The 16,636-nt window shown below is 39.9% G+C and overlaps 1 protein-coding gene across 1 annotated transcript in view; it reads left to right on the top strand.

The window, feature by feature from the left end:
* The window catches only part of Ggh (gamma-glutamyl hydrolase), a 37,251-nt gene extending 20,864 nt beyond the window's left edge, over positions 1-16,387 (top strand). The window contains exons 8-9 of the mRNA XM_069990800.1: positions 8,442-8,576; positions 15,109-16,387. Coding sequence (XP_069846901.1) covers positions 8,442-8,576; positions 15,109-15,230 — 257 coding nt within the window. The 3' untranslated portion in view covers positions 15,231-16,387. The remainder of the gene's footprint in view (positions 1-8,441; positions 8,577-15,108) is intronic.
* The last annotated feature ends 249 nt before the right edge of the window (positions 16,388-16,636 follow it).

Genomic DNA, 16,636 nt, shown 5'->3' with positions numbered 1-16,636 from the left:
TTTTAGTTATTATACTGATGCTTTTACTGAGGGACTGGATGCTGTCCTTTAGCTTTTTTGCTCAAGGCTAGACCTCTACTACTTGAGCTATAGCTCTACTTCTAGCTTTTTTTGGTGATTAACTGGAGGTAATAATAATGCTATAGACTTCCCTGTCCAGGTTGGCATCTAACCACTTAGAATCCTGAGTAGCTAAGATTATAGGCATGAACCATTGGCACCTGATTTACCTATAGCATTTATATCAGCATTACTGTTAAATGAGAACTTGAGACGAAGCTAAAGACAGCCCTTCGTGGAAAGAACTTATGGAATAGGATTTGAAAGTCTCCGACTGTGATATAAGGGTAAAATTGGAATACACCAAAGGAGAATTGCACTGAGAGTGGTGTGGTGTAGGGTGAATTAACCTGGAGTACTCATAATGATAGGCTAGTCTCCTAGTGTTATTACATCCTGCTGAAGTTGAAAGTTTGTTTAAAGTTATCGCAGAGTGGTAGTATATCCACAGATATGGCTCCATGGCATGTTGACACTTGAGGTTTGGAGGAATATGAGCAGTCCATGGACAAAAAGCATTAATGTACAAGGAAGAAAATTGCTATGTATGAGAACTTAGAGGAATACCAGGTAGAGCTGAAGATGTTAGAATTAGGGCTGGGAAGGTGGCTCAGTGGTGGAATGCTTGCCTTGCATGCATGAGGCCCTGGGTTTGATTCTTCAGCACCACATAAGCAGAAAAAGCTGGAAGTGGCACTGTGGCTCAAGTTGTAGAGAGTTAGCCTTGAGCTGAAGAGCTGAGGGTCAGTGCCCACGCCCAGAGTTCAGGCCCCCAACTGACAAAAAAAAAAAAAAAAAAAAAAAGATTTTAGAATTACGAGACTTAGTATAGTAGCTTACAGTTTATTTTAACTTTTAAAATGAGATTTTTTTTATTTTTATTTTTGCTAGCTGTGTGGCTTGAACTCAGGGCCAGGATGTTGTCTCTAAGCTTTTTTTTTACTCAAGTCTTGTGCTTACCGCTTTGAACCACAGCACCACTTCGGGTCTTCTGATGGTTAATTGGTGATAAGAGTTTCATGGATTTTCCTGCCTGGGCTGACTTTGAACCATGATTCGCTGATCTTAGCCTCCTGAGTAGCTAGGATTATAGTCATGAGCCACTAGTGCCTGGCTAAAATGAAACCTTTTTTTTTTTTTTTGGGTCCGGTTGTGGGGCCTGAACTCTGGGCCTGGGCGCTGTCCCTCACCTCTTCAGCTCAAGGCTAGTGCTCTACCACTTGAGCCACAGCACCACTTCCAGCTTTTTTCTTTTTGCTTGTGTGGTGCTGAGGAATCGAACCCAGGGCCTCATGCATGCAAGGCAAGCACTCTACTACTGAGCCACCTTCCCAGCTAAAATGAAAACTTCTAAAGTGAAAATATTAGCATGAAACAGAGTTGAACTAAGCTCAGCTATTAGAAGTTAAAAATAAGAGCTGGGTGAGATATTAGAGTTGAAAATAAGAGGTGTCTCATGCCTGTAATCTTAACTACACAGGAGGCTGAGATCTGATGAGCATAGCCAGTCTTGGCAGGGAAGTGCATGAGTCTTATCTCCAATTAATCAGCAAAAATCTTAAAGTGAAATGTGGCATAAGTGGTAGAGTGCCAGCCTTGAACAAAAAAGCTTAGACAACTCCCAAGCCCTGAATTCCAGCCCCATTACTGTCACAAACAACAACAAAAAAAAGAAATTAAAATAAAAAGCCTTAAGAAGCAGCTTAGGTATAAGGAAAGATAAGTAAACTAGAACAGAAGATAGATCTGAAGGAATAACATAGATACTAGTAAAGTGTGTTGATACAAAGATTAGAATCTGGAGGCTAGAGTTGAGTCTTCTAATATACCAGCCAAAACTCTGGAAGGAAAAGGAAAAAGTAGTACAGATAGATTCCATATTAAAAAAAAAAAGATTAAGCCAAGTTTCAGTGGCTCATGCCTCTAATCCCAGCTACTCAGGAAGCTAAGACCTGAGGATTTGTGGTTCAAGGTTAGCCTTGGTGAGAAAATTTGAGGCATTCCCATCTCCAAATCAATCAGCAATAAGTCATGGCTTAAGTGGTAAGAGTGAATACCTAACAAACATAGGTCTGGAGTTCAAACCCTAGTACTGCCATCAGTCAATCAGTTGAAGAAAAGACTCAAGTGGAAAAGAGAACTAGAAAAAGATTTTGGGGGAAATAAAAGAAAATATAATGATGATCTTATGTAAGGTCAGGAGCTTTAAAAAAAATGAAATACAAACTATAAAGGGAAAGATGGATGAATTCAACCAAATTAAGAAGTGGTGTTCAACAAACACATAAAACAGATATTTCTAATCTGTGTAACTGAAATGGAATCTATGTATTAAATATAAAGTAAAATTGTGAGATAAGTAGCAAAAGCAGCTTATTACACATGAGGAAGAGGTCTGAATAGATACTTTGGGAACAAACTTTAGGTATCCCGTACATACATAGTTCATGGTTCAGGGAGAAGAGTTGCTCAGTGTGATCTTAATTGGGGGCATGCAAATGAAGGGCACAGAGGAAATCCATCTAACACTGGCATGATTGCAAAATTGGGTCTGTTAGTTACAGATGCTGTCCAGGGTGTGGCACAGCACGCATTTGTGCATGTAGGATGGGGGAGAAAATATTCTGGCATTACTTTATCAAATTGAACATTTTCTAGTGTTATTTTACAGGAGCTCAGTTCCTTGGTTTAAAAGTATCTCAGTGAAATCTCCCTGTGCATGAAAATGAAAGTGTTGCTATTATTTATGTTGGTCCCTAAGGGGAGACAATACAAATTGTTGTCAGGGCAGAGGCTAAATAAATGAGTGTACTGGAATATTGTGTAGCGGTAAAGCCACACACCACATTCTGCAGGAATGTCGGAACAATTTTGATTTAAAGGAAACCTAAGGGAACATATACTCTGTTGGTATATTGTCATTTATGTGGTAATCAAAACTTGACAAAAAAGGAAACTATAGAGATAGAAAGAGGTGATGGGTAATTTATTGCAGTAAAAATCTCTAGGTTGACAGGAACATAGTACAGTGTCAGGGGATCTTTTGGGGACTTTTGAATTATCAGTCATGTTTAATGTTCTGATCTGGTTAATGGATAATTGGATAAGCAGGTATCCATTTTGTTTCCTAAGCTATGTATGTTTGTGTGTGTGTATAACTATATATATGTATATAAGCATATATATTTATATGTGTGTGTTTTCTCATATTTTTTCAAATAAATGGTTTCATATTTTGCAATTTTAGAAATTTTAGACAAAGGAAAGAGCTGACACAAATAAAAATTGAGAAGAATATAGAGAAAATAGTGGTCGTTTTATGACCTGAGCTTTTATCACCAATTAACTCTGTATGTTCCATGAGTCACAGTAAGAAAAATTAAACCCTAATGGATAATGATGCCTTAAAGAATTGCCCCAGAAGCTGTTTGTCTTTCAATAAAAGTCATGTTGAGCACTGGTGGCTCATACCTCTAATCCTAGCTACTCAAGATTGCAGTTCAAAACCAGTCAGGAAAGTCCTGAGGCTCTTATCTCCAATTAATTAGCAAAAAGCCAGGGTGGGAGCTGTGCCTCAAGTACTAGTCCTGAGCAAAAATGCTAAGGGACAACACTTAGGCCCTGAGTTCAAGCCCCAGTACTGGTGCGCATGCATGCGCACCCCCCCCCCCCCCACAGGCATGTGGAGTTTAACACAGTAACATTTATTTTTTCAGACTGGAATATTAGCTGCAAACAGTGACACATGTTAGTAAATGTTAGTAAACCTGTTAAGCTGTTAATTATACTCTATCCAGGCAGTTTCTGGTGAGGTAGAATTAAGTGCATTTTTTTTTTTTTTGATGGCCATAGGATTTGAACTCAAGGCCTCAAGATTGCTAGGCTAGTGATCTACCATTTGAGACATATTTCCAGTAAGGTAGAACCACATGAATATTTAGAATGACTGGATATATTAGGAATTTTGTTAAGATATATCAATGCTTTTCTTTCTTTTTTCTTTTTTCCCTTTGCCTTTCCCTGGCAGCACATGGGGATTGAATTCAGGCATCATACCTGAAGGCAGAAATTCTACCACTTAATCTATATCTCCAACTCCTTTTGCACTGATTATTTTCAAGGTTGGGTCACACTTTCTTATGCCAGGATGGCCTAAGCTTCCTCTTGACTGGGAATGACAGGTAAATGCCCCTTCACCCAGCCACTGTGTTTTCTTCATAGCTGGGTTAACAGATATATTCCACCACTCCCAGCCACTAAGCCATTAAGTTGAGATGGCTGGGCTGACTTGAACAGCTATTCTCCAATCTCTACCTTCTAAGTAGCTGAGATTTGAAGACAGCCAAAGAACCTGCTAGGTGTTTTATTTTTTCTACTAAATACATGTCTGTGCGTACATATACCAGTCTTGAATATTTCTTTTGGTGTATTGCTTTTGGGTCTTTATGGCCAAAGAAGAATATGGTTGTATAGAGTTAACTAGGTAACAATAAATGCCTTGACATGCATAGATAGGTGATGATTTACCTGGTAGCCCTAAGAGGAAATGTTTTATGGACTTTGTCTCCTACCTCTCCCAGAAGGACTGGACACTTACATGGGATTTCTTGTGAACAGAGCTTGATGGGAAGGGGCAGACAGGGAGATGCTGGGAGAATCTAGAAGAAGGAAAGGTGCCTGGCAAAGGAGGAGTGGGAGTCTCCATCTATCTGCTTTATGTGCCAAATGGACTTCTTGATTTTGTCTTTGTCTGGTGAGGCTAGGTAGAGCTACCCGGGAGACGGGGTGCTGGAATAAAAAAAAGCTAGAATTAAGTAGGATTCAAAGATTGGCTGTATTACTGTGTTTTAGTCAGTTTTCTGTTGCTGGATACCAGTGAGTAGATAATTCATTAGAAACAGCTATATAGAACTCATGGTTCTGGAGGCTGGACAAATTGAAGAAATGGCTCTGGTACTTACTGGCTACACGATAACATGGCTGAATGTGCCACCTGGCAAGACAGAGAAAGCATGTCTCCCATTTCTTGTCTCTCAGTAAAGCCACTAATGCCAAGGGACCAACCTTTCTGTCCACATCTCATCCTAATTACTTCCCAAAGTTCCACCTCCACAGACCATGGACATATAGCTTTGGAGATCATTTCCAGCATGTTAATGTGAAAAGCAGACCCAAACCACAGCCCATTGGTCAAATAAGTGGGGGGGTCATAATAATAGCATGCAAGGAATTCTGGGAAAAGTTGCCAGCTCCATGTGAAGTGAGGTTATTTTTTTTTCACTCTTGGCTCCCTCCTTTCCTTTATTATTATTATTTTTAAAACATCAATTAGTGGTATCACCATTGACTAAATTTGGAAACCTTGGAACCAACCTTCTTGCCTTCAATTCTCCTAGTCTAGAAAATGCATGCCAATTCCTGTTTCCTAGATGTGTTTTGAATGTGTTTCCTCCTCCCTGCCTAGCTGTCCTTATCCTCCTTCAGCATTACATATCTTGTGGCTGGGTTGCTGTGATCACCTAATCATGTTCCCACAATGTATCTTGCAGTCAGCCTTGGCCGTCCCTCTCCGACCCCAAGTCTGAGCATACAGGCTGAACAAAGCTCCTCAGAGGGTAGGGGATAGAGCCTAGACTTACCTCATCATTTCGCCTGCTTTCCTGCCTTCCTCTCTAGCCACCATTCCTTTAAGACCTCTTCAGCACATGCTGTCCTTCACACAGCAGTGTTTCTCACATTTTTTCTTTTCTTTAAAGTTCTCTTCCATTCCATGTGCTTCTGATACACTCTCAGCTATACTGAAAGACAGGTCAGCTGTCATCTCCAAGAGACCTTGTCCTCCATAATTCCTTCTCCTGCTCTTCTGTGCTGCTGCTTTGTGTTCCTTGGTAAAGTTTCTTCTATGCTTTTATTTTTATTTGTTGGTTTTTTGATGATACTGGGGTTATAATCAGGGACTGAACTTGGTAAAGTACTCTACCACTTGAGCCATGTCCAACCCCATTTTGCTCTTGTTCAAATCAGGTCTTGGTTTTTGTCTCAATACAATCTTCCTAACCTTCCTACATAGCTGGGATGACAGCTATGCTCTATCATAATCAGTTTATTTGCTGAAATGTGCACTTGATAATTTTTAACCTGGGCTAGCTTTGAATGCTGGAGTTGCAGGCATGAACCCACCATGCCCAGTTGGAATGCCTCTTATCACATATATTAGGTTAAGTTCTGTCTTTCCTGAAGACTAAGAGCTCACAGAGTTGGAACTTTGTTTTATTCTCCTGTTTCTAGAGCTTTGGGTAAAGGTATTGAATGAATGACTGTTTAAATAAAAGATTATTGAGCCAGGTGCTGGTGGCTCATGCCTGTAATCCTAGCTACTCAGGAGGCTGAGATCTGAGGATTGAGGTGCAAAGCCAGCCCAGGCAGGAAAGTCTGTGAGACTCTTACCTCCAATTAACCACCAGAAAACCAGAAGTACTGCTGTGGCTCAAGTGATAGAGTGCTTGCCTTGAGCTGAGTTGCTGAGGGACAGTGCCCAGGCCCAGAATCCAAGTCCCATGACCAGAAACAACAACAACAACAACAAAACAAAAACAAACAAAAAAAAAGAAAGGAAAAAGATTATTATGTATTCCTACTCCTTGGTTCCCCTGACTATGCTATCATGTGAGACTCATTTGAAAATTTTAGCACCAGAAAAACCTTTAATATGGAACATACTCTATTTATATATTCCCTTTCCACTCTTGAGGCTCTTGTTCTCAATTAGTGAGGCATGGCATGAATCTCACAACTCTCAGGAAACTGTATTGGTCTTTTAGTAATGCAGGTTATAAAAGAAGGTCAATCCTGTTTCCTGATCTTGGTGTATATACTTACACTACTCAGTGTACCAGATTAAATCCTCACTAAAGCTGACCATTTAAAACATTCATTTTTGGGGGCTGGGAAGGTGGCTCAGTGGTTGAGTGCTTGCCTTGCATGCATGAGGCCGTGGGTTCAATTCCTCAGCACCACCTAAGCAAAAAAGAAAAAAACTAGAAGTGGCTGTGGCTCAAGTGGTAGAGCACTAGACTTGAGCTGAAGAGCTGAGGGACAGCGCCCTGGCCCAGAGTTCAGGCCCCACAACCGGACCAAAAAAAAAAAAATTCATTTTTTAAGTTCTCAGTAATGCTTTGCATATCCCAGAAAAATACCCCGGAATATCTACCTTTCATAGTTACTTTCCAGGTCACCCCGCCTATGGGTCCTAGGTCAGAGAGAAAGTAGCCACAGAGTACAAAGGAGATAGGAGAGAGACCTGAGAGTGATGGAGCACATGCCCAGAGCTGCTTGATGGACTTTGCCTTGTATGGACCCTGACAAAGCAGGGATGAAATGCTTGCCTTCTTGTAACCTGTTGCCCAGTGAAAAAGAAGGGTGGGATGTGAGAGGACAGAAGTCTTTCCCTTGCATATCTATTTGTAGCTGATTCTCTTCATTTCCTCCACACATTCTGGGTGGTTATCAATGTAGTTCCAAAGAAATACTTACAAGAAGGGAAATATTGTTCTATAAACACAAGGAAAAGTATGTGTGAAGACAAGAGATAAATATGTGAATTTTCTGAGGTGATTATGTATATTCACTGGAAATGCCAGTAAATACTACTTCATTGAAACTATGTAGGAAGGAAAAATGAGGAACAGACCTAGCATGAAGGAAAACTGTGTTATTAATCAAATGTATACTTAAGCCGGGGCTTGCAATTCTGTGGTGGAAGTTGTCAGTATATTTGAAGGCCTGGCTTCAGTTCATAAAACATTCCCCCGCCCTTAAAAATAGAGCCAAAATGTACATTTGGCTGTTATACTGGGATATATTTTAAGGCTGGATTAGTGGTTTACACCTGTAATCCCAAACTGCTCAGGAGACTGAGACCTGGAAGATCATAGTTCAAAGTCAGCACTGGCAGAAAAGTTCTTCAGATTCAATCTAAGAATAACCAGTCAAAAGCCAGGCTGGAGGTGTGGCTCAAGTGGTAGAGCTCTGGATGTTGGCAGAAAGCCAAGCAAGAGATCAAGTCCCAGTTCAGTCCCAGTATTGGCATAGACGTGTGTATACACATATGTATATACATACATGCACATGCCAAGATGAACTATTTTACTTTACTATGATTACCTAGAAATGCAAATCAGTAACATATGGTATTGAAAATGTTCAGATTGACTAATACAAGTTATTTTGTATCCGAAAGAATATGTACAATTATATAAATTGTATAATAAATTGTATAATTATGTAATTGTTATATAAAACAATTTAGGACATGATGAAGTCAAGTAAATGTAACATCTAAAGCCATTCTTAATGCTTACTAGTCTGTGCTCTTCTTACAGGATATAAATATCCAGTATATGGGGTCCAGTGGCATCCAGAGAAAGCACCATATGAGTGGGACTCAAAAGGCATTTCCAATGCACCTAATGCTGTGAAGACTGCATTTTATTTAGCAGAGTTCTTTGTTTCTGAAGGTAATACATGGCTACATAAATTTCTCTCTTCACTGATTTTTGGTGGGGAGGAGGGTTCTTGTTGGGATTTGAACATAGCACCTTCTACTTATTAAACAAGCCCTCTACTATGTGAGTCACTGACAGCCCTTTTTGCATTGGTTTATATTTGAGATAGGTTCTTGCTTTATGCACAACTGGCCTGGATCTTGATCCTTCTACCTGTGTTTCCCCTGAAGCTTGGATGACAGGCACATGTCAAAGTATCCAGCCATTGGTTGAGATTGGGTCTTAACTTTTGCCTAGCCATGAACCACAATCCCACCATCTCCTGCCTTCCAGTAGCTAATATCACAAACTTGAGCCTCTGTGCCCTACTATAGTTCGGAAGGAAATTGCCCTTGTTGAGGTTTAGATTTCCATCTTTTTTTTAAAAAACCTAAAATGTCTATGAGATCTAGACATCGTACTTAAAAACAAATAATAAATAACGTGAAAGTATTAAAGCTGAGTTATTCAGTAATCAGGCAAAGCCAAGCCAGTTAATTTGTGTCATACACGCAACAGAAGGTTGAATTCCTTTCCTTTTCTGTCTTTATTGAAGCTTTTTATTTAGGGTTTCCTTCATTACTCTACTTATTTAGGGAGAAAGCCTGAATTAGAACAACTTGTGAGAATGACATGTTATTTTTCCAGGATAGTGATGTAAAGCAATACCCACTAGTATGTGGCTTTGAGGCTAACTGCCTGCAAGTACTGGCACACCGGAGGAAATTACTAATGTTGTCCATCTTTTGGTGATGGGAGAACAGAGATTTTCAGAGTATTTTATGCCTTTAGTTTAATTGAGAGTTTGATAGGGGGTACTTTTTTTCAGTTAGTGGTATGAGTTTAAGACAGCTTATCAGAGGCAGGATGGCACTCAAGGCAGGGCCATGTGAAGCCATCCGGAGGCGCTTTTTTTTTTTTGTCGGTCGTGGGGCTTGAACTCTGGGCCTGGGCGCTGTCCCTCAGCTCTTCAGCTCAAGGCGAGACACTCTACCACTTGAGCTACAGCGCCACTTCCGGTTTTCTGGTGGTTTATTGGAGATAGGAGTCTCACGGTCTTTCCTGCCCGGGCTGGCTTTGAACCGTGATCCTCAGATCTCAGCCTCCTGAGTAGCTAGGATTACAGGCGTGAGCCACCAGCGCCCGGCTCCGGAGGCTTTTTTTGTCTTTTTTTTTTTTTTTTTTTTTTTGCCAGTCATGGGCCTTGAACTCTGGGCCTGGGTGCTGTCCCTCAGCTCTTCAGCTCAAGGCTAGCATTCCACCACTTGAGCCACAGCACCACTTCTGGCTTTTTTCTGCTTATGTGGTGCTGAGGAATCGAACCCAGGGCCTCATGCATGCAAGGCAAGCACTCTACCACTGAGCCACCTTCCAAGCCCCAGACTTTTTTTTTTTTCGGGGGCGGGGGGGTCCGGTCGTGGGGCCTGAACTCTGGGCCTGGGTGCTGTCCCTCAACTCTTCAGCTCAAGGCTAGCACTCTACCACTTGAGCCACAGCACCACTTCCAGATTTTTTCATTTTTGCTTATGTGGTGCTGAGGAATCCAACCCGGGGCCTCAGGCATGCAAGGCAAGCGTTCTACCACTGAGCCACCTTCTCAGCTTGTCCCTAAGGTTTTATCTTCCCCTGTGTTCTCACTTTGAAGCCAAATACTTTCTACTGAGTTCATTTTTCTTTACGATAATGGATAGTTTCAAGACAAAAAAATCCAAATTAAAAACAAAAAAACAACAAAAACTCTTCTGATGACATTAATCTGAAAGACTATTTTTCTGTCCTCTCTATGGGGGATGAATAAGAACAGCAATGGGCAGAGTAGTTTTTCTGTAGTGTTTTTAATTTTTTTTTTTTTTTTTTTTGCACTAGTACTGGCGTTTGAACTCAGGGCCTGGTACTGGGGCTTGAACTCAGGGTATTGTCCCTTTGCTTTTTTATTCAAAGCTAGTGCTCAGCCACTTGAGTCACAGCTTCACTTCCATCGTTTTGGTAGGTAGAGATGAGTCTCATAGACTTTCCTGCCTGTCCTAGCTTCAAGCCAGATCCTGTTTTTCCCATAGCTACAATTAGATGTGTGAGGCATTAGCACCCAGTCTTAGCAGTATTTTTTTTTTTATTTTTGCCAGTCCTGGGGCTTGAACTAAGGGCTTGAGCACTGTCCTTGAGCTTCTTTTGCTCAAGGATAGCACTCTACCACTCGAGTCATAGTGGCACTTGTGCCTTTTTCTGTTTTTGTGGTGCTGAGAAATCAAACTCAGGGCTTTATACATGCTAGGCTAGCACTCTACCACTAAGGCACATTCCCAGCCCCCTTTGCTGTAGTTTTAATCAATGGAGCCCCTGGGTCTTTATCTGCCACTGTTTTTCCCTCTCAAAATACCAAAGGAGGCTATCTTTATTTTGAGGTTAAGATAAGGTGTATGTTCTCACTTTTTACATCTAGACTTAGCCCTGTCTTCTTTGTAATCTCCTAATTCTGCCTTGTCTGGAAAATACCTCTTTTTTTTTTTTTTTGTCGGCTGTGGGGCTTGAACTCTGGGCCTGGGCGCTGTCCCTCAGCTCTTCAGCTCAAGGCAAGCGCTCTACCACTTGAGCTACAGCGCCACTTCCGGTTTTCTGGTGGTTTATTGGAGATAGGAGTCTCAAGGTCTCTCCTGCCCAGGCTGGCTTTGAACTGCGATCCTCAGATCTCAGCCTCCTGAGTAGCTAGGATTATAGGCGTGAGCCACCAGCGCCCGGCCTGGAAAATACCTCTTAATTCTCCATCTGCCTTCTCTTCTTCAGTTTCTTCATCCTTTTGGCTCTTGCAGCATCTCAGTGGTTATGCACTAGGATAACAATGCACAGTGAATTTCTGTGTGCTTACCAGGCTGGACTTCTCCAATGTGAGGCCCCTGCCTTGTCTCTTGTCACCATCCCCAGGCTTTTCTTAGTATGTGTTTGAATGAACTGAGGAGCAAGTACAACACAAGATCTGATGCAGGGCAGGTTCATCTGCTGGCACTATAAGTAACTGGTCTACATCAGATGCACCTGTACTGGAGGGAAATTCTGTGAAGTATTTCTCTTCTTGCTGGCCTCTTTTTCACTTACTGTTGATTGCTGGATGAAGTATTGTACAGTAGTCTTTTGAAAACCCTGTCATCCACTCATTTTTTCTTTTTTTATTGTAAAGGTGATGTATAGAGGGGTTACAGTTACTTAAGTCAGGTCGTGAGTACATTTCTTTTTTAAAAAAATTTCTTTTATTGTAAAGATGCTGCACAGAGGAGTTAAGACAGTTACATGAGTAAGGCAATGAGTACATTACTTTTCAATCATTGTTACCCCTTCCCTTATTGTTGTCCCACTATCCCTTCCCTCCCCCCTCCCCCACTCCTCCCCCACTGCCCCCTCCCCACAGTTGTAGAGTTTCCAGTATACTGTCCTCTGGGTATCCTTGTTGCAATGGGTCATCCTGTGTCCTTGTTTCAGTGTTTCGTTATACCCCTTCCCCTCCCCAGATTAGACAAATGCATATACAAGATTCAGGGTACCAAAATCAAGTACAGGGACAACAGGGGAAGAACATACAAAGGAAACAAAAAAAATTTCATAGTACATTTGAAGCAATAACAACAAAGACAGACCTCTTGTGTCCATATCTTGAAGTTCATTTTACTTAGCATCATCTTATATGGACATATGTACATAGCTTTTGAGCTTTTCAGCTCATCTGATAAGATTATCATATATATATGATATATAGTGTATATACACACACACACACACACACACACACACACACACACACACACACACACACACACACACACACACACACACACACACACACACACACACACAAATTATTGTGAATAGCCAAAAAAAAAAAGAAAGCTTCTTCAGTAAATGGTGCTGGCAAAATTGGTTAAATACCTGTAGAAAACATTTCTTTTTGAACAGTGTTACCCCCTCCCTCATTTTCTCCTGCTTTCCCCCTGACTCCTCCTTCCCTCAAGTTGTAAAGTTCATTTCTAGTGAGTATTGCTGTTGAATTGATTCACCCTTTTTCCCACCGTTTCTGATTCCCCTTTCCTTCTGCAAATCAGATAAACTTATATACAAGACAAAAGGTACAGAAATCAAAAACAGTGATAACAGGGCCTAAACTAAAGAGAGGGGAAGAAATAACTGCAAACAGTACATTATAAAAGCCTCTTATTTCTATTTGTTGGAGTTCATGTTGATAAGCTTTATTTTATATGGTCATATGCACCTAGCTATTGAGCTATTGTGATCCTCTACTGAGACTATCACAGATATATTCTAGTTATTACAAATAAGGGAAACCATGAAGCCTTGTTTCTTGTGTTCCTTTGGGTCTGGCTTGCTTCACTTAATATAATTTTTTTCCATTTCCTTATGAATGGGGCACTGCATTCTTTCTCATGGAAGCATTGTGTAGAAATATCACATTTTCTTGATCCATTCATCTACGGAGGGGAGGGGCGGCTCTGGGTTGTTCCATATCTTAGCTATGGTAAATAATGCTGCACTGAACATGGTTGTGCTGGTATGTTTGGTATGGTCTTAATTGTGGTCATTTGGGTAAATACCCAGGTGTGGGATTGCTGAGCTCTATGTTTAGTCTTTTGAGGAACCTCCATACTGCTTTCCAGAGTGGTTGAGCAAGTTTAAATTCCCACCAATAGTATAGTAGTGTTCCCTTTTGGCCACATCTCCACCAGTATCAGTTACTGTTAGTTTTCTTGATAATGGCTATTCTAACTGGGATGAGGTAGAGTCTCAGTGTTGTTTTGATTTGCTTTTATGACCAGAGCTATTGAACATTGCTTCATGTGTGTATTGGCCATACTTTTTTCCCCTTTTATCACCATATTTGATTTGTGTACCTTTTGTCTTTCATGTAAGTTTATCTGATTTGAGGAAGGGAAGGGGAAGTACAGAAATAGTGGGCAAAAGGATGAACTGTCCTGGCAGGATTGAAAGCTGCTCCTTTGAATTTGAAATTCAATGTGATATAGCACCTCAGGACTTTGGTAAAAAGAGGACTTAGCCTCTGTTGTTAGATTTACAATCTAATACCTACATGGCCATTTTACCTACCTCTGTTCATTAATTGTGAACTTTTCTCAATAAACCATAAAGATATCAGGATGTTTCCTTTGTATCTTCTTCCTCCTATGGTATATCCCATGTTGTCACTGTACTTGATTTTGGTACCCTGCATCTTGTATATACATATGTCTGATCTGGGGAGGGGAAGGGGAATAACAAAACGCTGAAACAAGGACACAGGATGACCCATTGCAACAAGGAATCCTACAGGACAGTATGTTGGAAATGAACTTTACAACTTGGGGGGTGGGGGGAGAGGAGTACTAAGGGAGGTGGGGGAGGTAAGGGATAGTGGGACAACAACAAGGGAAGGGGTAACAATGATTGAAAAATAATGTACTCATTGCTTTACTCATGTTACTGTAACCCCTCTGTACAGCATCTTAATAAAAAAGATATATATATATGTATAGATAGATAGATACATAAAAAAGATATATATAAATTTAAAAAAAGATAGTGAAACTCACTAGAAACTGTGTTGGAAATGAGCTATACAACTTGGAGGGGAGAGATTCTGGAAGGAAAACAGTGGGAGAAAATAAGGGAAGGAGTGACACTATTCTAAAATAATGTACTCAGTACTTTACTTATGTAACTGTAACATCTGTACATCTGTATATCACCTTTACAATAAAAAAAGAAAAAGAACCAAAAACTGTACAATGACAAATCTCTTGTTTTCATTTCTTGGAGCTCATTTTGATAAGCATCATTTTATATGATCACATATGCACATAGCTATTGAGCCCTTGTAATCCACTCCTAAGAATATCCTCTTTTGGTCTCACTGTATGAATGTTTAGAAGTTCTGTTTAATTAATCATGTCCAAATGTAATTTTTTGTCTTTTAGTATCCATTGGGTTTATGTATAGATTTATAGGCACATTCTAATTGTTACAAATGAGGGAAACCATGAACATGGTTGTGCTAGTAGGTTTAGTCTTGATTGTGGTCTTGATTGTGGTCACTTGAGTAAATGCCCAGGTATGGTATTGCTGGGTCATAGGGGAGCTCTGTGTTCTATCTTTTGAGGAACATCCATACTGCTTTCCAGAGTGGTTGAACAAGTTTACATTGTCACCAGCAGTGTAGTAGTGTCCCCTTTTGAGACTGGGGTAAGGTGGAATCTCAGTATTGTTTTGATTTGCATTTCTTTTATGGCCAGAGAAGTTGAGCATTTCTTCATGTGTCTATTGGCCACTCTTATTTCTTCTTTGGAGAAGTCTCTCTAAGTGTTTAACTCATTTTTTAATTAGGTTATTATTTCTTTGAGGATTTGTTTTTGAGGGGTTTACTTTTTTGATCTCTTAAGTATATTTTAGATATGAGGCCCTTGTCTGATGTATGATCAGTTTAAAAAAAAATACTTTCTTTGTCTTGCAGCTCGAAAAAACAATCATCACTTTGGGTCTCCCAGTGAAGAGAAGGAATCCCTGATTTATCAGTTCTCTCCAGTTTATACTAAAAATTTTTCTTCATTCCAGCAATGTTATATGTTTGATTGAAAATCTTCAGTGTGTCAACAGAGCAACTTTAGAAAAGTCCTTGAGTCAATTGTTATAAATTGCTAATCATGGCTATAGGAGAAAGCCAGAGATTTCTTCTATATGTGACTGGCTTTGATGCTTTATCATGAACATGATTATTTACTGCATGCGATAATTGAATGACAAGACAGATGAATAATCAGTATTTTTCATAGAAAAGCCTTCTTATACCTGAAGATTAGAAAAAATAAATTTATTGAGTGTATAAATTTTTATTCAGGTTTATTGATCTGGAAATAAATCATTGTATAATTTCCTCCTCCCATTTTTGCTAAGGACTTTAAAAATTCTATCTCTTCTTTCATTTCTTTGGTTATCAGGAATTTTCTGTATTTCATTGTATGTTTGTGGTATATATGTAGCAATATACACAGACATCCCCTTGTCTGCTCTGTTTTACCTCAGTCATTGGACACACATGGTGTCTTGAACTTTTTAACCTTACACAGTGTAGACTTTGGTAAATTTCTGTAATTTTTTTTTTTGCCAGTCCTGAACTCAGAGTCTGGGCACTGCCCCTGAGCTTCTTTTGTTCAAGGCTAGAATAATACCACTTGAGCCACAGCACCTGGCTTTTTCAGATTATGTGGTAGTGAGGGATTGAACTAAGGGCTTCATGCATGCAAGCACTCTACTACTAAGACACATTCCCAGCCCTTCAGTAATTTCTTTTGTAACTGAATTATTCTTCATGGAAAATAATTTTTAAAACTATGGCACATTTATTTGGGTACATTTTAATTATAGTCCTCTTATGTGTTCCACCCTTCTCTATAACTTACCATCACTTTGAAAGTCAGAAGTTTGATAATTCCATCAGGAGAAGCAATTGGCTAGAAAAGAGGAACTTCTGATCTATATTTAATAAATAGTGTTTACACATCTGTGTTTTGTGCCTTTCAGAGCTGTAACTGAAGAAGAAAAAAATGGGAAACTGGGAGAGGTTTTGGGAGACATTGTGAATGGCTTTGGGGGCAGATAGAGAAAGGAATAATCTGAAGATACTGAGATAAATCATGTTTTTTGGGTAATAAGGACAAATATAGAAACAAAAATAGGAATTATAAATGTCATCATCCAAGAAAGAATTTTAATAAAAAATATGTCAGACGTTTCCTTGGTTGACTTTTTTGTTCTGAGTATTGTTTCTGGGCAAGTTTGTTTCTGAATGGTCATTTGTATCTGAATCGCTAAGGTCATAGCTGAATGACTAAGGTCATCATCTTCCACCACTAGAAGAGGTAGATGTACTAACACTACTCACCAGACCGGGCCTCTTTCCAACCCCTTTGCATTGGATCTATATAGATTTGCTTGTCTTTGTAGAGAGCACTGATAGTATGTCATATCATATTCATGCTACA

Source organism: Dipodomys merriami, unplaced genomic scaffold (genome assembly GCF_024711535.1).
Source record: "Dipodomys merriami isolate MVZ:Mamm:240054 unplaced genomic scaffold, mDipMer1.0.p SCAF_4, whole genome shotgun sequence".
NCBI classification, from domain to species: domain Eukaryota; kingdom Metazoa; phylum Chordata; class Mammalia; order Rodentia; family Heteromyidae; genus Dipodomys; species Dipodomys merriami.
Note: the sequence above shows the minus strand (reverse complement) of the source record. Positions and strands in the feature narration are given on the sequence as shown.